This window comes from Canis lupus, chromosome 25 (assembly GCF_048164855.1).
Source record: "Canis lupus baileyi chromosome 25, mCanLup2.hap1, whole genome shotgun sequence".
Lineage (NCBI taxonomy): Eukaryota > Metazoa > Chordata > Mammalia > Carnivora > Canidae > Canis > Canis lupus.
This window is the reverse complement of record NC_132862.1, coordinates 6,218,361-6,246,332: the sequence shown is the minus strand read 5'-3', so window position 1 is coordinate 6,246,332 and position 27,972 is coordinate 6,218,361. Positions and strand designations below refer to the sequence as shown.

Genomic DNA, 27,972 nt, shown 5'->3' with positions numbered 1-27,972 from the left:
GCATCCATTCCTGATCAAAACTCTTCAGAGTGTAGGGATAGAGGGAACAATCCTCAACATCTTAAAAGCCATCTACGAAAAACCCACAGCAAATATAATTCTCCTAACTCTGGGAAAGAACTGGGGGGGGGGTGGAAGGGGAGGAGGGCGGGGGGTAGGGGTGAATGGGTGACGGGCACTGAGGGGGGCACTTGACAGGATGAGCACTGGGTGTTATTCTGTATGTTGGCAAATTGAACACCAATAAAAATAAATTTATTATTAAAAATGTCCAATGATATATAAATTGATAAAAGAAGAGGTGGTGTGTATACATATATACAATGGAATATTAATCATAAAGAAGAATGAAATCTTGCCATTTGCAACCATGTGGATGGAACCAAAGGGTATTATGCTATGCAAAATAAGTCAGAGAAAGACAACCACCATATGATTTCACTCATATGTATAATTTAGGAAATAAAACAAATGAACAAAGAAAAAAGAGACCAAAAAAACCCCACGTTTTATTTAGAATTTTTAAATTTAAATTCAATTTGCCAACATATAGTATAACACCCAGTGTTTATCCCATCAAGTGCCTTCCTCAGTGTCCATCACCCAGTTACCCCATCTCCCCATTTACCTCCTCTTCTACAACCCTTTGTTTGCTTCCCAGAGTTAGGAGTCTCTCATGGTTTATCGCCCTCTTTAATTTTTTCCACTCAGCTCTCCTCCTTTCCCTTATAATCCTTTTCACTATTTCTTATATTTCATGTATGAGTGAAACCTTAAACACAGAGAACAACTAGTAGTTGCCTGAGGGGAAATGGCAGAGGGAAGGATGAAATAAGTGAAGATTAAGAGTACTTAATCTTCTTCACTTATCTTTTCTCTTGCTTATCAAGCACTGAATAATATACAGAATTGTTGAATCACTATACTGTACACCTGAAACTAATATAAATCAGTGTATGTTAAGTATACTAGATTTTTTTTTAATTTTTAAGAAATTGAAAGCCAAATTTTTTGGACCCTCTTTTGAAATTCAAAGTTAAAGGTGGATTTTTTGAAGATCATTCCTACTGTCTCTCAAAAGCACTGGATGTTTAATACAATGAATGGAAGGCAATGAAGCAAGAAAAAAATCTTAGAAATTAAAACTCAAATTTCATAATATTATCCCATTATTTTATCATTATCATTTGGATTGAATGGAGCCTGGGCTGAGATGAGGAGGGGAGAACCAACTGTCAGATTTGTGATGTCACAGCTGAAGTCACAGAGAGTTGAAAAGGGCAAGATGGATAAGGAATAGATGAGATGAGGGTGTTGTGAGATGGGGCTCAAATAGAAAAAATTCTAGGAGGAAAGGGGTGGGGTGAAGTACAACTTGGGAAGCCCAGCTGGGTAACTTTCTGAGCATAACTGGCCTAGTTCTGACTTGAGTTTAGAAGTGGAGAAGAATGGGAGGGGGGAAACTAGGAGGCAACTTTTCAGAGGAGGGTTTAACTCTTGTCTAGGTCACAGCTTTAGCATCTCAGCTTCATGTCTTTTTGACACCATCAACTATAAGGTTCCCCTCCTCTACAAAAGCACTTGAAGGCTAGAGCTGATAGACTTCCAGCCTGTAGAGCTACCCTTAGTTAACCATGAAGATTCTGTGAGGTAGGGAGAGAGGGAATTTTCCTATCTTAAATTCATTATGCACTACTTCCTATCCTTGCCTTAGAGCCCACCTTCACCTCAAGGAGTCTCTAGCCAGCAACTTAGCCCCAATCTCAGCCAGCTTTATTTTTTAGTCAGGTTGTTTTCACCTACTTGCTCACTGGAATTTATGTTCTTACTGAAAAAAAAGGGGAGAGGCTTACCTGGGGTTACACTTTCTTACTCTCACCCTTATCTTTCTTTACATATATGTGCACACATATACCCACTGACCCATTCAAAACACAGATGCTTCAGGAATTACGGAGACCTCTGCCCTGACAGTTCTCTAGTAGCTAAGTGCTCCTCTTCTCACTATACACCTGTCTCTCCCCTCTATCATTTGTGCCTTCCCAGGGCCTAGAGAGATCTCCATCTTCAGCTCCAGAGTTTCTGGTTTCTGTTCAAGGACAAATGGCACAGCATATCTTCCAAGATCAAGAGCAAAGGACATCTGGGCAGAATAGGTAAATGGAGCTAATGATGATCTTCAAAAGTTTTTAGATTAGATATGCTGTATGGGACACAAACTGGCATTGTCACCTGTCTCCCAACCCCCTTCTGGCTGCACCTATTATCTGACAGAGAAAGATGGGGACTTTCATGTGTCCTCTCTCTTTGCCACCTCCTCAATGGAAGGAACATTAGTAGATCTTTGTCATTCCAATTTAGAGGGTGGGCATCAATCTGAAATACCTCTTAGAGTCATTTAGGTATATAACCTAGGGACATTTATTTATCCCAGTGTAAACTTTTGCTAGAAGTCCTTATATCATCTATAAATAAATTAAGGCCATCCATCCAAAACCATGTGTCCCTTGGACTAGGGTAGAGAGGAGGGCCGGAATCTGCCCCATGAGACTGAGTATGAGACCCGGCAATGTTATCCATAAAGTTGAAAGAAAGGAGGCTTACTGTGAGCTTATGGGCCAAAAGCTTCAGCAAAGAATTAGGACTTGGCTTGGGTTTTTGAGGCATGCAGATGTTTTGAGATAAAGAGTTTGCAGGAATTCAGGAAGAGAGTCAATGTATCTTCAAGCTATCTTTAATTAAAGTGCTCAGAATAGTAAACTGGATCTCAACTCGGAGAGCCAGTGAGAAACTGAGAAGCCTGAAACTTGTAGGAAGATGGAAACCTGTTCTAAGGATATGATGTCTCTTGCAGACAGCTGCAGGAGTATAAGGAGAAAATAATGAGTAGATATTGGAGTCTCTAAGAGTTCTATATGAGAAAGCACATAAACATGAGAGACCTGACTTCTCAGCTGACAATAGATGTTCTGGCAGTGGGAGTGAGCAAGACACTGAAAAACAGAAATAATAATATTTAAAACGAACTTTATAGTTACAAAGGCCTTCATATAATACAACTCCAAACTACCCTCTCAGCAAATTTCAAGTATACAATACAGTATTATTTATAGTCAGCAGGCTATACATTAGATCTCTAGATTTTAGATTCCACATATAATATAGATAACATAATACTTGCCTTTCTCTGTCTGGCTTATTTCACTTAGCATAATGTCCTCCAGGTCCATCTGTGTTGTCATAAATGACAGGATTTCCTTGTTTTTTTTTTTAAAGATTTTATTTATTATTTATTCATAGACATAGAGAGAGAGAGAGAGAGAGAGAGAGAGGCAGAGACACACAGGCAGAGGGAGAAGCAGGCTCCGTGCTGGGAGCCTGACGCAGGACTTGATCCCGGGACTCCAGGATCGCGCCCTGGGCCAAAGGCAGGCGATAAATCATGGAGCCACCCAGGGATCCCCTATTCCTTGTTTTTAGTATTCAATTGTATGAATATGCCACATTTTCTTTAACCACTCATCCGTCATGGACAATAGGTTGTTTCCATATCTTAGCTATTATAAATAATGCTGCAATGAACATAGGAGTGCAGGTATCTATTAAAGAAAAATAATTTCAGTTCCATTGTGTATATGTGTGTGTGTGTGTGTGTATATATCCATATATATACATATATTCCATATATATATTACACATATATGTATATATATATTCCATATATATACACACACACACACACACACATATACACAATAGTGGGACTGCTGGCTTACATGGTAATTCCACTAAAAAATTTTTTCTAACACTGTTAACCATAATGTCTGTACCAATTTACATTCCCACCAACAGTGTACCAAGGTTCCCTTTTATCTACATCTTCACCAACACTTGATACCTTTTTTGAAATTGAGTTATAACCAACATAACATTTTATTGGTTTCAGGTGTAGGACAAAATGATTTGTTATTTTATATATTGTGAAATAACTGCCACAATATATCTAATTAACATATGTCCCCATACATAGTTACAAAATGTTTTTCTTTGTAAAGAGAACTTTTAAGATCTACTCAGCAGCTTTCAAATATGCAATTCAGTATCATTAACTAGTTATTATGATGTACACACAGCCCCATGACTTACTTTATAACTGAAAATTTGTACCTTTTGACCTCTTCATCCATTTCACCCACCATCTTCCCCCACTCTGGCAATCACCAATCTGTTCTCTGTATCTATGAGTTCAGTTTGGGGGTTTTTTGTGGGGGAGGGATATTTCACAGATAAGATCATATTGTATCTTTTTTTTTTTTTTTTACTTATTTCATGTATCATAATGTCAAGTTCCATCCATGTCACAAATACAAGATTTCCTTTTTTATGACTAATACTCCATTGTATAGATCTATATATAGATATCCATGTCAATATAGATCACATTTTCATTATCCATTCACCCATTGATGGATACTTAGGTTGTTTTCATATCTTGACTACTTTAAATAATGCTACAATGAACATGGAGGTCCATATATCTTTTTAATTAGTGTTTTCATTTTCTTTGGGTAAATATTAAGAAGCAGAATTGCTAGCTTATATGGTGGTTCTATTTCTAATTTTTTGAGGAACCTCCATACTGTTTTCCATCATGGCTGCACCAATTTACATTCCACCAAAAGCGCTCAAGTGTTCCCTTTTCTCCACAACCTTGCCAACACTTATTTGTCTTTTTGATAATCATTCTAACTCGTATGATCATTTTCATTTTCATTGTGGTTTTTTTTTCCTTTTACAGCATTTTTATTGTTTTTATTTTTTATTTTTTATTTATTTTTTATTTTTTTTCAAGTATGGGTGTGATTTTTATTTTATTTTTATTTATTTATTTTTTATTGGTGTTCAATTTACTAACATACAGAATAACCCCCAGTGCCCGTCACCCATTCACTCCCACCCCCCGCCCTCCTCCCCTTCTACCACCCCTAGTTCGTTTCCCAGAGTTAGCAGTCTTTACGTTCTGTCTCCCTTTCTGCTATTTCCCACACATTTCTTCTCCCTTCCCTTATATTCCCTTTCACTATTATTTATATTCCCCAAATGAATGAGAACATATAATGTTTGTCCTTCTCCGACTGACTTACTTCACTCAGCATAATACCCTCCAGTTCACTGTGGTTTTGATTTGCATTTCCCTGATGACTAGTGAAGTTGAGCACTTTTCATGTACCTGTTGGCTATTTGTATGTCTTCTTTGAAATAATGTCTATTCAGATCCTTTGCCCATTTTACCATTGGGTTATTTGCTTTTTTGATACTGAGTTGTAGGAGTTTCTTACATATTTTGGATATTAGCCCCTTATCAGAGGTTTTGGATATTAGGCCCTCATTCTAGAGGCTGCCTTTTCATTTTGTTGATTTCCTTGTTGTGTAGAAAGTTATTAGTTTGATATACTCCCACTTGTTTATTTTTCTTTTTGTTGCCTGGGCTCTTGGTGTCATATCCAAAAAACTACTGCCAAAAATAATGTTGAGTTTTTCCATTTGTTTTCTTCTAGGAGCTTTACAGTTTGTCTTAAGTCTTTAATCAATGCTGGCTTGATTTTTGTACATTCTGTAAAATAAGGGCTCAATTTCATTCTTATTCATGTGGAAATCCTGCTTCCTCAAGTTTTTTTGAAAAGACCATATTTTTCCCATTTTGTATCCTTGGCTCCCTAGTCAAACATTAATTAACTACATATATGTGTGTGTGTGTGTGTGTGTGTTAATTTCTCTCTCTTGTGGTTTGTGTATCTGTTTATATGCCAATACCATAATGTTTGATAACTATACTTTTGTAATATAGCTTGAAATCAGGGATTGTGATGCCCAAGACCAAGAGTCATATGCTCTACTAACAGCCAGCCAGGTGCCCTGATATTTACATCTTTTTGTAATGTGTATCCATTAACAAATTATTGTAACTACAGTTACTCTTAGTACTCTTGGGTTTTAAATTTTATGCTAGCATTAAAAATGATTAAAGCACCACCATAATAGCACTGGAGTATTCTGAATTAGACTATATACTTATCTTCTCTATGGAGATTTACATTTGATGTTTTCATTCTGCTGTTCACCATCTTTTCATTTCAACTTGAAGAACTCCCTTTAGCACTTATTGCACACCAAGTCTGGTGGTGATAAACTTGCTTAGCTTTTGTTTGTCTGGGAAAGTCTTTGCCTCTCATTCATTTCTGGATAGTTTTGCCAGGCGAAGTATTCTTGGTTAGCAGGGTTTTTTCTCGTAATACTTTGGCTACTTCATCTTATTCCTTCCCGGCCCACAAAGTGTCTGCTGAGAAGTCAGCTGATAATCTTTTGGGTGTAGCCTTGTACATAGCAATTCACTTTTTCTTGATGCTTTCCAAATTCTGTCTTTGACTTTAGACAATTTGATTATGTCTCAGTGAAGATCTCTCAATATTCAGCCTCTTTGTGATTTTTGAGCATCATAATCAGGATGTTTATTTCCTTCCCTGGACTTAGGGATTTTTTTGGGCATTATTTTGTTAAATACGTTTTCTGCCCCTTTCTCCTTCCCTGTGATTTATGGGGTTCTCAAAATGTCTATATTGTGTTATTTGATGGTATTCCATAAGTTACAAATATTTTCTACACTCTTTTGCATTGTCTTTTTCTTTTTGTTTGTTTGGATTTCAAGTTATCTGTCTTCAAGCTTAATGATTCTTTCTTCTGCTTGAGTCTATTGTTGAAGCTCTCTATTGAATCCTTCAGTGCAGTCATCATATTCTTCAGCTCCTGAAATTATTGGGTTCTTTTTTTTAATGGTTTTTATCTCTTTGTTAATCTTTTAACTTTATGTATTGCTTTCCTGATTTCCACTAGTTGCATCCTCTTGAAGCTCACTGAGCTTCTTTAGTATGATTATTTTGAGCCATTTTCCAGGCAATTCCTAGATTTCTATTTCTTTGGGGCCCACTGCTGCAGTTTTATTTTTTTCCTTTAGTGACACTGGTTTCCTTGATTCTTTGTTCTTTGAATTCTTCTATTGCCATCTTTGCATTTAAAGAAGCAGTCCTTCCTGCCAATCTTTACTGACTGGTTTTGGGAATGAAAGACTTTCACCAGTTGGACCAGTTAAAAATGTGAGGGGTTCCTCAGACTTTTTTTTATGGATGCACTCAACCCCATCCTTTTATTTCCTCTTCAGGAGTATTTAAGATTTTCTGTCTTCTCTTGATTCTATAAAGTCAGTCTAGGTACTGAGAGCCTCCTGTTTATTTCCTCCAAGATGGTGTCCTGGAACATTCAAGATTGTTTTCCTTCTCTCATTCCTACTTAATTGAGCCAGCTGCTGATATCTACATACTGTGCAGATGCTTGCACTTGCCATCTGCAGAGGCTTGTATGCATCATCTCAGGGTGTATATAGAATTCTGGGGGCATCTGTCAGCCAGTTGAGGGGGTACATCTGCAGATAAGAAGTCCCATGGAATTCATGAGTAGTTCTCTTGGTAGAGTTCACAAACCAGGTAGTAGTAGGATCTGTAGCTGATTTTTGAGATCCATATCATAGTTTCTAGGAGTATCCATTCCCTTTCTCTGTTCCCAGATCCCCCCCAAGACTATTTAGCTGTGCCAATCATCTCAGTGACCTCGGTGGGACAAAACAGAAGTTGGCTTCTTGGGCAATGTCTCACAAGGTTCCCATGGGAGAAGTCACAAGCTGGGAGTGTCTCTCCTGACACTGAACTATGCTGTCCTTGGGGAAGGATGACATAGGCAAAGTGAAACTGTTTTTCTTACCCTCTTCAATGCATCTATTTATGGATATTTTGTTTCAGTGAGGTGCTAGAACCTCTTTGTGAGACTCCTGGTTTCCCACAGAAGTATTCACATCCATGATGGTTGTCAAAATTCATGTTTGTGTAGGGGGTATGAGGACTGGACTCTCCTTTTCTGCCATCTTGCTGACATCACACACTCGGTGCCTCATCAGATTTATATCACTTTTTCTTTCCAGAAAATCCACTGATGACACAATGAGACCAAAGGTGGGTAAGACTTCCAAGTTCCTTTGGGACTCCTGGTTCCTGCTGAAAATGCAGAAGGGACTGCAGCCAGGAGGCAAGAAAGCTGCCTAGTAAGGACCATAGCTTGGAGGACTTGGGCATTGTAATTCAGGGTGCTCTTAACTAGCTAGTGAATCTAGGTAATACTTTCAATGCTACTACTTCACTAGATAACTCTAGGAGCAGGCAGGCTATCTGGGTATTTATAAGGATAAAATATGAGTCTGTTTCTACCTGTCACCCACTAGCTAGATCAAGAGATGACAGGAGATACCACCTAAAAATGACCCCATAAGACTGAAGGGACTTTGAACTGCCTGAAAAATAGGGTGACTTCAAGTGTCCATCTCAATTTCCAAAAAAAATACCCTGTATTCTATCAGTTTCATGATGTTTTTCAGACTCTGGAAGAGTTAGGGTAATGTTCCCAAGATATATCTCTTATTTCAACAGGAAATACAGCTAACAATCACTGAAGCTCTTTGGGACCAAGTGAGTACAAAGGGGTCATCTTTTGACAGCATGTTGAGACATGGGAGAAAGGAGAGAGGAATTAAGAAAGTAATTGCTGGGATGCCTGGGTGGCTCAGTGGTTGAGTGTCTGCCTTTGGCTCAGGGCATGATTCCTAAGTCCCGGGATCGAGTCCCACATTAGGCTTCCTGCATGGAGCCTGCTTCTCCCTCTGCCTATGTATCTGCCTTTTCTCTCTGTGTCTATCATGAATAAACAAATAAAACCTTTTAAAAAAAGTAATTGCAGATTGATAGTGAAGGATCTCTATGCCTCTCTTGTCTTGTTCTATTACTCATCCAGTCCCAAATCATCAGAAACTCATGTTTGTGTACCTTGGCACCCTTCTAGATATCCACCTGTCCATTAGATAATCCCTCTCAAATATGTTTTCTCTGCCAACCTTTTAAAAAGAACTATAGAATGAATAAATCTGATCCACAAACAACCTTATGGCAACTATTGAGAAATCCATATACTTTAAATCTTGGATGAGAAGAAGGCAAAGTTACCATTTTGTTATGAAAATTATATATCTTAATTCTATTGCTGATCCAAAAGGAAGTTATTTTACCTTCAGAGCTACTCAAATTGTCTAACAAATACTTGACTGTAGCCCTTGATTCACATATCATAAACCATAATTTTCTGAAACATTCGCGCCCCCCCCAGAATGAATTAGCTTCAAAATAAATCTCTCAAAAAATAAATGACTCACTCTGAAGAGTAGAGGTATTCATTTGAATGCCAAACTAAGTCCATTAAAAATGACGGGCACTGAGGGGGGCACGTAATGAGATGAGCACTGGGTATTATGCTATATGTTGGCAAATTGAACTCCAACAGAAAAATATACAAAAAAATTAATTTTCATATAATTGCTAGTGAGTTTCAGAGTAACATCTCCATTGCTTCTAAAGGTCTTGCCTGGAACATGATGGGATTTTATCATTAGCACAGAGGAGGATTGTTTTCTCCTACTGGTTATGGCTGGTAGGTCTATATTAAGACATTAAAGGACATCAAAACTGGATTGTCCTCCAGATATAATTTCAACATAATTTTAATATTTGGATCCCACTCTTCTTTGAATTATTTATAATAGGAAATTGCTTTAGTAAGGCATTTCTGTTGTGAATTTCTTTAGAGTATTTTAATAAAGATTCTGGAGGAGCTTGAATACTAGATTCATTCCATGGGATCAGAGGTTGCTAACAAAAATTTTTTATGCTTCAAAATGTCCTACATATTCCCAAATTTATTGACAGTAGTTTAAATGAGAATAATGGCTAACAATAGAAAACTATGCCTGGAACTTTCCTGTTCTTAAAATTTATTAGACTCAGACCTACTTTTTGTTGAAGACTTCTAAAGTGTTGAGAAGTAAAAGAATATAAGTCTGTACTTTGGATGTGAAGAATAATTGCCATTTTTGTGGTTGGGAAAAGATAGCTAAATCTCATTTCATGAAACTGATTTAAAGAGATCCAGTAAAAAAAAAAAAATCCTTCGTTAAGTCAAACGTTTGATAATAAATGAAACTGCTGAATCCAATTACGAGTGTGTTTTAGAATCTGACAACTATGAGTTGAAAATAAAAAATAGGTCCACTAGGTCACCAGTGTGAATTTGTTGCCTTCAGTCTTCTTACTAAAACAATGCCATGAGCACTAAGTCTCAGAATCTAGATTATTCAGCCTTGATTTTGAAATTGCTTTATAACAGACTTAAATTTAAAGAATTTGAGAGTAGCTTCTTTTTATTCTCTAAAAACTGGTGTCTTTTCTATTTTCACAAAATGCCCTTGGTTTCCTAGCTATATAAAAATAACAAAGTGGCCAATTCTCAAACATGAAAATGTCAAATTTCACTTTATATTTGAATGGTATATTAGTGCAGAAGCTAACTATGCCCATTAGATAGCCAGAGCAAGTTGTTATGTTTATAGAACATAGACATTATTTGGAGTTTCTGATGACTTCCCCAAAATATCAACTACTTTAGCTTCCCATTCTTGACATTCTAGTATACATTAAGTATACATTCATGTATACTTAAATTCTTAGATAGAGATGGGAATTAGAAGACAATTGATCACTTTGAATCTATAAGTTTCCCTATGGAGCCAAGCAAGAAAAGACTATTAAATTAATGCCTGGATTTTTTTTATTAAAAATTTTAAAATATAAAATTTTTTTAAATGAGTAAAAGTCTCCATAGTCTCTCCTGCAAGCTCCTATTGAATATTATATGAAATGAATAATGTAATCAACTTTTTTACTCTATGATTTTCGATGACTCTTCTATAAATTTTACAGAAGAAAGCAATCTTCTTAACTAAAAATGGGTAGAATAACTATTTAATGTTCTTAAAATTATCATATTAGATAGAGTAAATTGCTTATGTAAGCATCAGAAAACCATACTGTTGGGAACCAGTACATAATTGGATACCTATGACATTAAAAAGGATGACAGTGATACAACAAAGAATGAACAAAGGCAGTAAATTGATAACTGGCACAGTCCATCCCATTGACTATTCAGCTTCCATGTGCACCAATACACACGTTGAAACTCCTGAATTCTATATTTCCACCAAACAAGATACAACTATCCATCTCAAAATCCTCATCCCTTCCCCAAAATGAAGCAACTCAGATTTCCAATAGTCATTATATCCACCCATAGCTAGGTGCAAGTGGAAATATATATTTAGTTTTACAAGACTGCCAGATCTTTTTCCAAAGTGATTATACAATTCTATACTCCTTCCAACAACGTATGAACTCTAGCTGTTCTGTACACTTACCAATATTTGGTGTTGTCCTCCTGTGTATTATAATCTAAATACAAATATGTGTTGATTTTAACAGCTATTATTGCTTCAGAACAATGACCAATTAAACAAATGAAATATAATAGTGGGTTTCATTTATATTCTTTTCACAACTCAGACTTCTTTATTTTTTTTTAATGATAGTCACACACAGAAAGAGATAGAGGCAGAGACATAGGCAGAGGGAGAGGGAGAAGCAGGATCCATGCACCGGGAGCCCGACGTGGTATTCGATCCCGGGTCTCCAGGATCACGCCCTGGGCCAAAGGCAGGCGCCAAACCGCTGCGCCACCCAGGGATCCTCGAGACTTCTTTAAATAACTTCCTGTGTTTCACTCATTTATCACATGGAAAAATGGTGGCCCAGAAGTCTACTCTATATGTAGAGTAGAAGTCACTGGGATTTATTGCTAAAGCTAGGAAGCCACACACACTACAGCCTGATAGCTGCAAGATTTTATACACACACACACACACACACACACACACACACACACATATATAGTTCCTTTATAATAAAGCCTATAATACTAATTTTTCAAAATTTTTGTGTCTTCTTTCAGGTACGAATGGCTTTTAGGGATATACAAAAGGAGGTGAGATTAAATTTCAATTCTCTAAATTTCCTGACCATATCATTTTCCTTTGCTCCCATTTTACTATACCCTACTGTGATGTTGACCCTGATTAAGGTTTTAGTTTCATCCCTTTATCTAGTGACTTCTCCCTAAAGAGCAGCATGGACTTGTCAGTTCAAGAAGCTTAGGGAAGAAAATGCTTAACAATCTCCTTGTGGAAATAGGATAACAGAGAAAGCTGTATCTATCAGAACTTCTCTCAGCAAGAATACTCTGTATGGTCATACAAAACACTGATAAGTAACTTAGTTAAGAGGAGTCACCAAGTGACATAGTAAATTTCCTTATTGGGCAAGGATGTCTACTAACTGTAAAGAAGCACAAATTAGAGGCCAGAGCTAAATGTCTTTGCTAAAGAGAAACATTCCTCTTCCTCTGCTCTTCCTCCATACAGATTTCAGTCTTTTTCCTATGCAATGATCAAATATTTTAAAAATACAGTCAAACATGCACTATTATTATTGGCCTGTCACAGACACTGGGTTATTTTATTAGCTTCCTCAAGGTGTTGATATATCTGGGTCCTACCGAGCCTGCCGTCCCACCTTTTTTTCCTGTCTGTTAGAGTGAAGAACAGGCACTATCTATCTATACAATTTCTTATCAGTAGCTACTTCTATAAGTAAACACACACCTTAGAACAAGTACTAACATTATAAAACCAAGGCAAATGAGAAAATTTTAGACAGATTTCCTTTGTTTCTCTGAGTAAAGATACAGTTTCATTAAGATTAGCATCTAAATATAATATGAGCCTCCCATGATCTTAGAAACAGTAATTCTCTCTTCCTAGTTGGCAAGAAATGATGTATAAATTAATTGAGAGGACACTGAAAATAAACTTCCTCTAATTCACTATCTGAACCACTCTTGGCCTTAGAAATGAAATATTTCTATAGTCCCAAGAAGCTATGTCTTTGTATCCTGCTGCTATGTCTGGGACTTACTCTAGGGAAAAATTATAGCAGTGTTTGCCTCCAACTGGCTGCAAGTAAAAGGAGACACTGGGTAGAGATCAGAAACTTGATATTTTTACCCAAGTTTTGCCTGAGGGTCAGGGTGTCTCCACCCTCCTAAAACTTTAGTCCCCTGATGCCTGCGTATCCTCCAGACAACATTTCAGCTAGTAAGAGGAGGAAGCCTGTCTATAAGTGGGACTTGTGTGTGTTGATTTCCACCCTCTCAGGGCCTATATATGAAGTTAAAAGTCTCATCTGATGTCCTCTATGCTGAAACTCTCTTCTCGTGCTTCATCATGGGGTCCACCAGAGAAGTCCCTTCCTTCAAAGGTCCCCAGGCTGGTAGGCAAAACAGACACCCTAGTCACAGACTTGTTAAGAACAATTTTTGTACTTAAATACTGAGAGAAGAATATCAAGCAAAAGATAGTAGGAAGATGTAGAATTAGAACGTGCTTTCTTTTTAATTAGACAAACATAAGGACCCATGCCTAGAGCACTGTTATGGAGAAAGATGATCTACCAGACTCCTGTTTGCTCATGGGTCCCAAAGTGTATCATCAACAGTTGTTTACTCTAGGATGGGTATGAATTTTTCTGAATGACTTTCACAGATACTTAAAGGTTCTCCCCTTAGAGAACCACTGGAGATGCAGTGAGGATAAAACGGTAAAAAAATGCAGCCAGGAAAGGGAGAGCAGAAAAGCCAAAAAAAAATTTAAAAGGAGAGATCACTAAATAAGCAATTATGACTACAAGTAATGAATCATGTGTCTCCCACCCTTAAAGAGGCCACACCTCATCTTATTTATTTATTCATTATTCAGTAAACATTTATTGAGCAGATGCTGTATGCAGGGCATTATGTTAGGTGGTTTGGTATGAGGGATACAAAAACAATACAAATTCTGCTTTTAGGAAACTTAGAATTTAATTGCATTCCCTAAAAGCCCATATTTCCCACATAGACATCCTACATTTGACCAAGTGTATAGCTGTTACACCAAATTTTCAGAGGAGACTGGCCTCTAAGTCTCTGATTATCTCTGAATTCTCATTATTTTTCAGCTGCAGGAAGATGCTCGGATTCGAGGTAAAAGCAGTATTCCAGGTTTGGATAAGCCAAGAGTGGTGGGAGGGAATAAGGAGGAGTTCAACCCAAAGTCTCATCTTCTCTTTGGCTAAGAGCTGGAGTTGAGATGTTCTTTTCTTTTCCCCCTTCAGCCAAGTGAAACATTGGCTTTCCTTGAACTCCCATGAGCACTGCTAGTCTTTCCTCTGTCCAACCCAATTAGCTGGACAGGTTCAGAGGGATCCTTTACCCCAATGGGATGGCAACAGAGGACCTGAGGATACTCTCAGACCTCAGTAAGACATGGCTTTTTTCAATAGAGGAGAGACAGCAAGCATAGAGGTAAGCAGCTTCCCAGCTCTGCTATATGGGCTTAGCAGGACTGGCATTGGGATTAAATAGTGGGGAGATCAGAACAGAATGCTTACTCAGAGTAGTCAAATTAAAATTCTCAAATGTCCAGATGCAAATTCTAGTGTTTAAGAAAAATAACCAAAACATCCAAAAGCCTAGAATTATAGCATAAAAGCCATATCTGGAGCTCCTTCCTTCACCCATTCAAGAAAGAATGTATAAATCGGGGCTTTCAAACCTCATTGTTTTGTACATGTATACAAACCACCTGTATACCTTGTTAAAAAGCAGATTCCAATTCTGTAGGTCTAGCATGGGCCGGAGATCCTATATTTCTAACAGGCTACCATGTGATTCCAAAACTGCTGATTCATGAATCAGACTTTGAGTATTGAGGATATAAGTAACTGAGCCCAGTAAAATATCCTCCAATGTCAGAATAAAATAAGATTTATTTCAGGGATTTCCAAGTCCCATGGAAATATTGAGGAGTCTTCAGATGTGGGTGGAGGAATCAGAGAGAGGAGGAAATCAAAAGGAAATTTCTGATTAGTCTAGAGGTCTCTCTGGGAATTAAAACTACCCTATGCTTTTCTAGCTCCTCCCCAAAACAGAGCTCATAAGAGTCCAAAATTTCTTTGATCTTTAAATATAGCCAGTCCAGAAAAAAACCCTCTGATCTTTCTCCAAGCCTAGTCAATCACCTCATTCCAGAATGTAAGAAAATATGACCAGGCAGCATCCATTATGAGATACAAAGGAAACTTGTCTTGGCTGCTGATCCTTAAGGGTCAACAGGTCAAAAGAGCTGAGCTTACCTCAGCTTCTTCTTTATCCAAGTGACCTCCAAAGAGTTCACTGCAGGGTTCTGGGAATACCCACCTGATGACCTAGAATGTAAAAATGTTGATTTATGATCCTAACTATTGCTGCTATTAGTTTTCTGCTTCCTAAAAGTGGGGGAGGAGGGGATTCAGAATAGGATGAGAATTCAAGCCTCACTGTACACATTGTCCATACAAAAAAGGAGACAAGAAGTGAGAAATCAAGGACCTGGGCTCTAGTGGAAGTGCCCTGGAATTGAGACATTTTGCTAACTCCTAATGCCCAGCCCTGGTTAAACAGATCTGATGGCTATGATTCACTATGTTTTGCAAGTGACCAGATGACTGGTGCCACATTCTGCAACTGTCTGACAGATTTGTAAGTTTCTAGTTAAGTTCTAACTTCTCCTTCTTTGGCTATAGTCCAAAGTTAGGATGTGAGCAGGGTTCAGGGCCCTCAGGGAGACATTTCTAAACTCCTGTAAGAGAATGACTCCTTCATGTGTCCACCTCAGGGATGAGCAACTTCTCCATGACACCCAGGTCATCTACAGCTAGGACTGGGTAAGTAGCTCTTTTTTGATAATCCCCAAAGGAGATGGCAACCACCAAGATACGGGTATAGTGGCTAGGAATATAGCTGCCTCTGAGCCTTAAGCTTTCAGAAGCCTATACTTACAATATACATCTCTCCTAAAGGGGCAGGAGGTAGCCCCCCACTATCAAGTAGTGGTGAACTACAGAATCAGGGCTTCTTCCTCCATCCTCAGCCCCATTAGAAATACCTGTAATCTCAGGAACAGTCCTGGCCTCACCATAATAGATGTGGAGAGAGTCTCATCATTCAGTTGATGGAATAAGGGAATATAGAAAGAATGTCAGGTAAGAAAAGAAAGCACTAAAGAAGGAATAAAAAATTAGGAGTTAGAAGAAGGACTTAGAAGAATAAAATCAATAAGAATTAGAAAGTCCAATGCCCCAACATTGGGAGACGTCAATTTCTTTTCCAAAAGAAAAAGACTAGGATTGATTGGGAAGATAACAGAGTAGAAGAACCCTAAGCTCACCTCATCCCATGAATATAACTAGGTAACACGCACATTAGCATAAATAACCCAGAAAATGATCTGAAGACTAGTAGAACAAACTTCACAACTAAAGGTAGAGAAGAGGCCACATTAAAGAAGGTAGAAAGGATTAAGACACAGTTGGAAAGTGAAACAGACCATGGCTGTTCAGGTGGGAAGGGAGCTTGAGAAGGGAAAAAAACATAAGGCAGCCCAGGAATGGAGAGGATAAATTCCCATAATATTTGCCTTTGAAAGCAAGAGGGGCTGAATGCCATGAGTTCTCACAACCAGCAGGACTTAAAGCCTGGAATTTTAAAAATCAGCCAACTAAGCTCTGGGAGAGTCCAGAGGATGTTAGGAAGCCATGTTCTTAAAAAGACAGCATGACAAACAGCCTGTACAGATATAGTGTAGAACCATCAGTTTGAAAAATGCCAGGGCAGAAGGGAAAGAGAGCAACTTGTTCATCTCAGAGCAACATGGCTTGCAGAGACAGAGATCACAGAGACCTATCCAGAAACAAAGGAGCTACCAGGCTCCATTTCCCTCCCCCACTTCTCCCTCCCTGCACAAACAACAGTCATCTATGGGAACTAGCATTGGCGCCAGATACAGAGAGACAAAAGGAGACTGAGAAATAAGTTCCAAATGAAAGAATAGGACCAAACCACAGCAAGAGACCTAAGGGAAACAGATATAAGTAATATGCCTGATAGAGAATTTAGGGTAATGATCATAAAGATACTCACTGAATTTGAGAAAAATGTGCAAGTCATTAATGAGACACTTAACAAAGATTTTTTTTTTTTGCTATTCTCTTTTTTTTTATTGGAGTTCAATTTGCCAACATATAGCATAACACCCACTGCTTACCCCATCAAGTTCCCCCCTCAGTGCCCGTCACCCAGTCACCCCCCACCTCCCGCCTACCTCCCTTTCCACCACCCCTTGTTCGTTTCCCAGAGTTAGGTGTCTCTCATGTTGTGTCTCCCTTTCTGATATTTTTAAAAAAGAACCAATCAGAGATCAAGAACACAATAAATGAAATTTAAAAAGCACTTGATAGAATAAACAGCAACCTAGATAAATCACAGGAACAAATTCATGACCTGGAAGACAGAGTAATGAAAAGTAATCTAGCTAAGCAAAGAAGAGAAAAGAAAATTATGCATATTGGGAATAATCTTAGAGAACTCAGTGACTCCATCAAGTGTAGTAACATTCAGAGTATAGTGATCTCAGACGAAGGGAGAAAAAGGGCAGAAATTTTTTGAAGAAACAACTAAAAACTTCCCTAACCTGGGAAAGGAAACAGATATCCAGGTCCAGGAAGCACAGAGATTCCCTAAAACATTCAATTCAAAGACATCCACACCAAGACAAATAGTAATTAAAATGGCAAAAAGTAGTGATAAAGAAAAGAGATTTTAAAGCAGCAAGATCAAAGAAGACAGTTATATACAGCTCCATAAGGCTATAAGCAGATTTTTCAGCAGAAACCTTACAAGCCAGAAGAGAGCAACATGATATATTCAAAGTGCTGAAGGGAAAAGTCTGCAGTCAAGAATATTCTATCCAGCAAGGATATCATTCAGAATGGAAGCAGAGATAAAGAGTTTCTCAGACACACAAAACCTACTGGAGTTCATAACCTCTAAACTAGCCCTACAAGAAATATTAAAGGTGACTCTTTGAGTGGAAAGAACATAATTATGTGAGAGAATGAAAAGACACAAAAGCAACAAAATAAGTATTTCTGTAAAAAAGGATTCATAAAATAAAAGAATGTAAAATATAATACCATATACCTAAGACATGGTGGTGGAGAATAGTTCAAATTTAAGTAATCATAAACTTAATATAGATTGCTATATACAAAAGATGTTATATACAAACCTAACCACAAATCAAAAACCAGTAATAGATATGCAAAGAATAGAGAGAAAGACATCCAAGCATATCACTAAAGAAAGCAAACAAACCATGAAAGAAAACAAAAGAAGGATCAGAGTAAATCTATAGAAACAAACACAAAACAAGTAATGAAATGGCAACAAATACATATCTATCAATAATTACTTTGAATGTTAATTGACTAAATGCTCCAATCAAAAGACACAGGATGACAGAGTAGGTAAAAAGAAATTAAGACTTAACTACATGCTGCCTACAAGAGGCTCATTTCAGACTAAAAGACACCCACAGATTGAAAGTAGGGCGATGGAGAAACATTTACCATGCAAATGGAAATGAAAAGAAAGCCTAGGAAGCAATACTTGTATCAAACAGACTAGACTTTTTTTTAATTATTTTTTTTAATTTTTTAAAATTTATTTATGATAGTCATACAGAGAAAGAAAGAGAGAGAGGCAGAGACATAGGCAGAGGGAGAAGCAGGCTCCATGCACCGGGAGCCTGACGTGGGATTCAATCCCGGGTCTCCAGGATCGTGCCCTGGGCCAAAGGCAGGCGCCAAACCGCTGCACCACCCAGGGATCCCTCAAACAAACTAGACTTTAAAACAAAGACTATAACAAGAGACAAAGAAGGACACTATATAATAATAAAGGGGACAATCCAACAAGATACAATAACTGCAAATATTAGGCACCTAACATGAGAGTATCCACATATATAAAACAGTTAATAACAAAGATAAAGGAAATAATAGTAATACAATGATAGTAGGGGACTTTAACGCCCCATTTACATTGACAGAGAGATCATCCAGAGTATCAGCAAGAAGACAGTGGCTTTGAATGACACACTGGACCAGGTGGATTTAACATATTCAGAACATTCCATCCAAAAAGCAGAATAGGTGATGGGCACTGTGGGGAGCACTTGACGGGATGAGCACTGGGCGATATGCTATATGTTGGCAAATTGAACTCCAATAAAAAAAAATTTAAAAACAGCAGAATATACATTTTTTTCAAGTGCACATGGAATATTCTCCAAAACACACATCACACATTAGGCCACAAAACAAGTCCCAATAAATTCAAAAAGATCAAAGTCATAACATGCATCTTTTCTGACTACAATGCTCTGAAACTAGATATCAACCACATGAAAACATCTGAGAGACCACAAAAGCATGACTTTAGACAACATGCTACTAAACAGTGAATGGGTTAACCAAGAAATCCAAAAGTAAATGGAAACAAATGCAAATGAAAACACAAGAGTCCAAAACCTCTGGGATGCAGCAAAATTGATTCTAGAAGGGCAATTTAGACAGGACTACTTCAAGAAGCAAGAAAAATCTCAAATAAACAACCTAACCTTACACCTAAAGAAGCTAGAACAAGAACAACAAATAAAATCTAAGAGCAGCATAAGGAAGGAAATAAAAAAGATTACAGAAGAACTAAATGATATGAAACTAAAAAAAAAAATTTTTTTAAAAAGGGACCGTATCAATGAAACCAGGACTTAATTCTTAGAAAAGATCAACAAAATTGATAGAGCTCTAGCGAGGCTCCTGAAAAAAAGAAAACTCAAAAACAAAATCACCAATGAAAGAGGAGCTATTAACAACCATCAACCACATAAATACAAACAATTGCAACAGATTATGAAAACCTATATATCAACAAAATGGGCAACTTAGAAGAAATGGATAAATTCCTAGAAACACAATCTACCAAACTACCAAAACTAAAGCAGAGAGAAATAGAAAATTTGAACAAATTACCAGCAATAAAACTGATTCAGTAATCAATTCCCCAAAAACAAAATTCTAGGAACAGATGGCTTCATGGGTAAATTCTACCAAATATTTAAAAAAGAGTTGCTAACTATTCTTCAACTATTCCAAAAAAAATAGAAGAGTAAAAAAAAAAAAATTCAAATTCATTCCAAGAGGTCAATATCACCCTGATACCAAAACCAGATAAAGACACCACAAAAAAAGAAAAAATACAGGCAAATATCTCTCATGAATATAGATGCAAAAATCCTCAATAAAATATTAGCAAACTGAATCCAACAAAAATTTTTAAAAATTACACACCATGATCAAATGGGATTTATTCCCGGATGCAAAGCTGGTTCAGTATTCACAAAACAATCCATGTGATATGTCACATCAATAAGAAAGGATAAAAACCATATTATCATTTTAACAAATGCAGAAAAATCATTTGATGAAGGATAACATCCGTTCATGCCAAAACCCTTTGCAAAGCAGGTCTAAAGGAAACATAACTCAACATAATAAGCGCCTAATATGAAAAACCCACGGCAACATCTCACTCTATGGTGATAAAACTGAGAGCTTTTCCCCAAATGTCAGAAACAAGACAAAAATATCCATTCTCACTGCTTCCATTCAACATAGTTCTGGAAGTCCTAGCTACAGCAATTAGACAACATAAAGAAATAAAAGGCATCCAGATTGCTAAGGAAGAAGTAAAATTCTCACTATTTGTAAATGACATATAAGAAAGAACCTTACAGACTCCACCAAAAAAAAAAAATAGAACTGATACATGAATTCAGTAAAGTCTCAGGATACAAAATCAATGTACAGAAATCTGATACATTTCTCTACACTAATAATAAAGCAGCAGAAAGAAATTAAGAAAATAATCCCCTTTACAATTGCACCAAAAAACAAGAAAATATCTAGGAATAAACTTAACAAGAGGTGAAAAACCTGCACTCTGAAAACTATAGAACACTGATAAAAGAAATTCAAGATGATACAAAGAAATGGAAAGACATTACATGTTCATGGGTTAGAAAAAAGAATATTCTTAAAATTCTACACATTTAATCTACATATTTAATGCAACACCTATCAAAATGCCAACAGCATTTTTCACAGAACTAGAACAAACAATCCTAAAATTTGTATATAACCGCAAAAGACTCCAAATAGCCAAAGCAATCTTGAAAAAGAAAAGCAATGCTGGGAACATCACAATTCCAGACTTGAAGTTAAATTGCAAAGCTGTAGTTATCAAATAATGTAGTACTGGAACAAAAATAGACACATAGATCAACAGAATAGAAAACCCAGAAATAAACCCACAATTATATGGGCAATTAATCGTCAACAAAGGAGCATAAATATACAATGGGAAAAAAGAGTCTCTTCAACAAATGGTGTTGGGAAAACTGGACACCTACACCTAAAGGAATGAAACTAGACCACTTTCTTTCACCATGCACACACAAAAAAAAGACTCCAAATGGGGAAGATCTATGGGGCACTTGGGTGGCTCAGTCGGTTATGCATCCAACTCTTGATTTCAGCTCAGGTCATGATCTAAGGTTGTGACACTAAACTATACTTTGAGCTCCATGCTGGGCATGGAGCCTGCTTAAGATTCCCTCTCTCCCTCTGCCCCTACCCCCACAAAATGGATTAAAGACCTAAATGTGAGCCTTAAAACCACAAAAGTCCTTTTTTTTTTAATAAATTTATTTTTTATTGGTGTTCAATTTGCCAAATATAGAATAACACCCAGTGCTCATCCCGTCAAGTGCCCCCCTCAGTGCCCATCACCCAGTCACCCCCACCCCCTGCCCACCTCCCCTTCCACCCCCCCTAGTTCGTTTCCCAGAGTTAGGAGTCTCTCATGTTCTGTCTCCCTTTCTGATATTTCCCACTCATTTTTTCTCCTTTCCCCTTTATTCCCTTTCACTATTTTTTATATTCCCCAAATGAATGAGACCATATAATGTTTGTCCTTCTCCGATTGACTTATTTCACTCAGCATAATACCCTCCAGTTCCATCCACGTTGAAGCAAATGCTGGGTATTTGTCGTTTCTAATGGCTGAGTAATATTCCATTGTATACATAAACCACATCTTCTTTATCCATTCATCTTTCGATGGACACCGAGGCTCCTTCCACAGTTTGGCTATTGTGGACATTGCTGCTAGAAACATTGGGGTGCAGGTGTCCCGGTGTTTCATTGCATCTGTATCTTTGGGGTAAATCTCCAGCAGTGCAATTGCTGGGTCATAGGGCACATCTATTTTTAAATCTTTGAGGAACCTCCAAACCGTTTTACAGAGTGGCTGCACCAGTTCACGTTCCCACCAACAGTGTAAGAGGGTTCCCCTTTCTCTACATCCTCTCCAACATTTGTGGTTTCCTGCCTTGTTAATTTTCCCCATTCTCACTGGTGTGACGTGGTATCTCATTGTGGTTTTGATTTGTATTTCCCTGATGGCAAGTGATGTGGAGCATTTTCTCATGTGCTTGTTAGCCATGTCTATGTCTTCCTCTGTGAGATTTCTGTTCAAGTCTTTTGCCCATTTCATGATTGGATTGTTTGTTTCTTTGCTGTTGAGTTTAATAAGTTCTTTATAGATCTTGGAAACCAGCCCTTTATCTGATACGTCATTTGCAAATATCTTCTCCCATTCTGTAGGTTGTCTTTGAGTTTTGTTGACTGTATCTTTTACTGTGCAAAAGCTTCTTATCTTGATGAAGTCCTAATAGTTCATTTTTCCTTTTGTTTCCCTTGCCTTCATGGATGTATCTTGCAAGAAGTTACTGTGGCCAAGTTCAAAAAGGGTGTTGCCTGTGTTCTCCTCTAGGATTTTGATGGAATCTTGTCTCACATTAAGATCTTTCAACCATTTTGAGTTTATCTACCACAAAAGTCCTTGAAGAGAGCAAAGGCAGTTACTTCTGACATCGGCCACAGCAATGTTTTTCTAGATATGTCTTCTAAGGCAAGGAAAATAAAAGCAAAAACAATCGTTACTACATCAAAATAAAAAGCTCTGCACAAAGGAGGAAACAATAAAACTAAAAGGCAACATACGGAATGAGAGAAGATATTTGTAAATGACACATCTGACAAAAGGTTACTATATAAAATATATAAAGAACTTACACAACTCAACACCCAAAAACACAAATAATGCAATTTAAAAATGGGCAGAAGACATGAACAAATATATCTCTAAAGAAGACATACAGATGCCTAACAGACACATGAAAAGAAGCTCAACATCACTCATCATCAGGAAAATACAAATCAAAACTACAATAAGTACAGATCTTTCATCTCTTTGGTTAGGTTTATTCCTAAGTATCTTGTGTTTTTTGGTGCAATTTTAAGGGATTTATTCCTTGGTTACTCTTTCTTCTGCCTCATTGTTAGTGAGGCAATGCAACTGACTTCTGTGTATTGATTTTATATCTTGCGACTTTGCTGAATTCTTGGATCAGTTCTAGAAATGCTGGGGTGGAGTCTTTTGGGTTTTCCACATAGAGTATCATGTAGTCCACAACGAGTGAAAGTTTGAGCTCTTCTTTGTTGATCTGGATGCCTTTCATTTCTTTTTGTCATCTGATTGCTGAGGTTGGGCCTTCCAGTACTATGTTGAACAACAGTGGTGAGAGTGGACATCCCTGTCATGTTCCTGATCTTTGGGGAAAAGTTCTAAAATTAACAATTCAGAAAACAACAGATGTTAACAAGGATGTAGAAAAAGGGGAACCCTCCTACACTGTCCGTGGGAATACAAACTTACCAGCTACTCAGCCCATATAATTGTGGGTTTACTCTGGAAAACAGCATGGAAGCTTCTCAAAAAGTTAAAAATAGAACTACCTATGATCCAGCAATTGCACTACTAGGTATTTATCCAAAGGATACATACTAGAGTGATTTGAAGAGGCACATGCACCCCAATATTTATAGCAGAAATGTCCACAATTACCAAAATATGGAAAGAGCCCAGATGTCCATCAACAGATGAATAAGGAAGATGTGGTATACACACACACGCATGCATGCACACCCAATAGAGTATTACTTAACCATCAGAAAGGAATGAAATATTGCCATTTGCAAACACCTGGATGGAACTAGAGGGTATTACTCTAAGTGAAATAAGTCATTCAGAGAAAGATAAATACCATATGATTTCACTCATACATGGAATTTAAGAAACAAAACAGGTGAACATAGGGGAAGGGAAGTAAAAATAAAGGAAGATGAAAACAGAGAGGGAGGCAAACCATAAGAGACTCTTAACTATAGGAAACATACTGAGGGTTACTGGAAGGGAGGAGGGTGGGGGGATGGGATAACTGGGTTATGGGCATTCAGGAGGGCACTTGAAGTAATGAGCACTAGGTACTGTATGCAGCTAATGAATCACTAAATTCTACACCCCTGAAACTAATCATACAGTATATGTTAACTAAATTGAATTTAAATAAAAATTTTTAAAAACTAAGATGAGAAACAACAGGTTGGTGAAGATGTGGAGAAAGGGGAACCCTCTTACACTGTTGGTGGCAATACAAACTGGTGTAGCCACTTGGAAAACAGGATGGAGGTTCTGCAAAAAGCTAAAAATAGAACTGCCCTAGATCCAGCAATTGCACTACTAGGTATTTACCCAAAGAACCAAAAATACTGATGCAAAGGAGCACATGCACCCTGATGTTTATAACGGCATCATCAATAACAGCCAAATTACAAAAAGAGCCCAAAAGGCCACTGACTGATGAATGGATAAAGAAGACGTGGTGTATATACCTACAATGGAATATTACTAAGCATCAAAAAATGAAATCTTGGTATTTGCAACAACATAGATGGAGTTAGGGCAGCCCCGGTGGCGCAGCGGTTTAGCGCCGCCTGCAGCCTGGGGTGTGATCCTGGAGACCTGGGATCGAGTCCCACATCCGGCTTCCTGCATGGAGCCTGCTTCTTCCTCTGCCTGTGTCTCTGCCTCTCTCTCTCTCTCTCTGAATAAATAAATAAATAAATCTTTAAAAAAGAACATAGATGGAGTTATAATACTAAGCAAAATAAGTCAGAGAAAGACAAATGACATATGATTTCGCTCATATATGGAATTTAAGAAACAAAACAAACAAGTAAAGGACTAAGAGAGAGAAAGACAAACCAAGAATCTGATTCTTAGCTATAGAGAAAAATACGGAAGGTTACCAGAGGTGATGAATGAAATAGGTGATGGGGACTAAAAACTATATATATTATGATGATAAGACAAAAAAGACTAGGGGAGGGAAAGATCAGGCTACAACACAGAGGTTTAATTTAGACATTAGGAATAGCTTCTCAATAATGACAACTAAGAAAAAAGAGGACTGGATAGTCAAAAAAGATGGCAGCATGTTTTGCAGAGGAGTTCAGACACACTTTTATTTTAAAAGTCAGTAGGATATGTTTCAGATATGGTCCTTCATGAACCAGGAAATGAAGGTGAACTTCCTCCCTGATCTCTGTTTGAACCATTTTGGCCCTTTCTCAGTTAGCTATAGTGAAATAAAAGCAATTCCTCTTAAAGAGATAGAGCATTATACTTTAAACTTATCAGTGCTAAAACCAGGAAATGGGGGGCACCTGGGTGGCTCAGTCCGTGAAGCGTCTGCCTTCAGCTCAGGTCATGATCCCAGGGTCCTGGGATCAAGTCCCGTATCAGGCTCCCCACTATTCTCCTTCTCCCTCTGCTATTCCCTCTGCTTGTGCTCTCTAGCTACCTCTCTCTGTGTGTCAAATAAATAAATAAAATCTTTTTTTAAAAAAAGTATTAAAAACCTGAGAGGAATAACTGACAGGTAATCTCTACTCACATACATTTTAAATGTAATTATTATAAACCTTTACATATGAGGGGCACTTTAGTTTGGTCATAACCATATTCAGGGTGCCTGGCTGGCTCAGTTCGTTGGGCATCCAACTTTTGATTTTGGTTCAGGTCATGATCTCAGGGTCATCAGATCAAGCCCCATGCCAGACTCCATGCTTAGTGGAGTCTGCTTCTCTTCCCCTCCCTTTACCCCTCCCCATGCACTGTCTCTCTCTTTCTCTCTCTCCTTCTCTCAAATAAATAAATCTTTCAAAAAACATATTTGACCTAGGTTTTTACTTAATTTTAATATTTCTCTGAGGCAAGCATGAAGAATTGTCCTTTCTTGATGAAGACACAAGCTCTGATAAGCTATGACACTACATTTTCTAAGACCTGGCAAGGGCTATTTCCTGTGGGACACATGATCATCAGAGAATTGCAACTCCCAGAGCATTAGTAATGCCCATTTCTGTGAAATGTGATAATAAAATCCCTAAGGACAGTGGAGGCCAGGGCAGGGGGGAATGGTGGGAAAGGATGGGATCTCTCCCTCTCTCATATATTCACAACTTTCTCTTATTTGGTACAGAAGTGTCGGGCCTCCAAATTCTGGGATGACCCTAAATTTGAGAAGCACTGGAGAGCTGCCATCAAGGGTCCACCCCCACAACCTAAGAAGATAGTTCTCTGATAGATCAGCTTGCTACCCTGGACCCTAACCCTACAATCAAGAGAGGAAAGCCTCTTCTGCTTCTGCCAGGTGTTTCACCCACATGATCTTTCCCGTGAGCTCCACTCTGTCCATTCTTACATAGTCAGGAAACCAGGCTTCATGGATCTTCACTCTAACATGGCAGGGCAGCATCAAACCAAGCAGGTGTGCTCCAATACAAGGGACAAGGAGTAAAAGAGTGGAAGGCTGAGGGCAGGGCCAAGTCATGATTTCTTGTCTCTCTGATCAAAGTATGTCAGGTGTGGATGGTTCCATATAGGGAAAATCATGAAGAGACAAGTATGGGATAAAGAGATGGAAAGGTAAGAAAGTTTAAAAACTTACTAAGAAATGTGCAGCATATTATTCCCTTCTGCAAAGTACTCTGGAATCCTGAATTACCTCTGTGGCTTAATTCAGACTCAAGAGTTAAACACAATAGGTCCATAATAGACTACATTGCCAAGATTTTCATTACTAAAGTACTTGAGTGTGCCCTCAAAGGCATTGCTTGAGTGACGTATGACACATACTGTGCATATGACACAGTTCCCTACTCTCTAGTTTCATCTGATACCTAATATCATTTAGAGAAGGTGACTCTCAGACACTTACCTGTGGCATATACTAAGCTAGCCACACTCTCTATATGGCCTGTGTTGGGAATTCCTTTCAAGAAAGAGCCTGAGTGATGGGTGACGAAGAAAGTGGGCTTATCTGCATGTGTCTAAATACAGTAACTGTATTTCCTTGAATAGTCCCCTTTAAATACTTTATCTCATATTTATCCCCCATATATCAGCAAAATACACAGGTTTCCAATATTTTGGCAAAAAAGAATGCAGCTTTCTGAAAGAACACATACACGTACAAAAACTCTGTCATCATTCAAAATTCAATTTGGTTCAGAAATTAAGGCAGGGAGCTTCCTTTTCCTCCAGTAAAACATAGGCAGCAATGTAGGACAGCAAAGAGTGAACACTACATAGAAAGATGGTATACAACCAGTATACTTCATCCCTTGCCTCATGTTGGATATCTTGGGACAGGGTCATGAAAGCAGTGCCACCTGCCTAGTGAACCAAATTTCTTTCATTTCCATTCATGTGACTACGACATCTAGGGCACAGCTTTAGTTACCTGAAGAAGAGAAGTCATTAGCAGACATCACCACTGCCCAGAAGTAAAAGTGATACTCATGGGCAGAGACTCCAGGATCTATGGCTGCACCTGGGAACTTGGAAATCAAATGAAACCCAAGCACATCACAATCACCAAGCAAAGAAACCAGCAAACAACTGATAAAATAAATGTGATACAAAAGACAA

At 37.9% G+C, this 27,972-nt stretch overlaps 1 protein-coding gene across 3 annotated transcripts; it reads left to right on the top strand.

The window, feature by feature from the left end:
- Window positions 1–1,261: 1,261 nt before the first annotated feature.
- On the top strand, window positions 1,262–27,972 carry C25H12orf54 (chromosome 25 C12orf54 homolog). Of its 3 annotated transcripts, none has more exons than XM_072798147.1 (9): window positions 1,262–1,392; window positions 2,047–2,156; window positions 8,030–8,060; window positions 8,532–8,570; window positions 11,992–12,024; window positions 14,094–14,118; window positions 15,791–15,839; window positions 26,522–26,692; window positions 27,768–27,972. In XM_072798147.1, exons 2-8 carry the CDS (start codon window positions 2,104–2,106, stop codon window positions 26,613–26,615), a joined length of 324 nt encoding a protein of 107 aa, XP_072654248.1. In that variant the 5' UTR covers window positions 1,262–1,392; window positions 2,047–2,103; the 3' UTR covers window positions 26,616–26,692; window positions 27,768–27,972. The 3 variants fall into 3 exon arrangements, with proteins under 3 accessions (XP_072654248.1, XP_072654249.1, XP_072654247.1); XM_072798146.1 differs by having other exon boundaries at window positions 1,269–1,650; XM_072798148.1 differs by lacking the exon at window positions 8,532–8,570 and having other exon boundaries at window positions 1,267–1,650.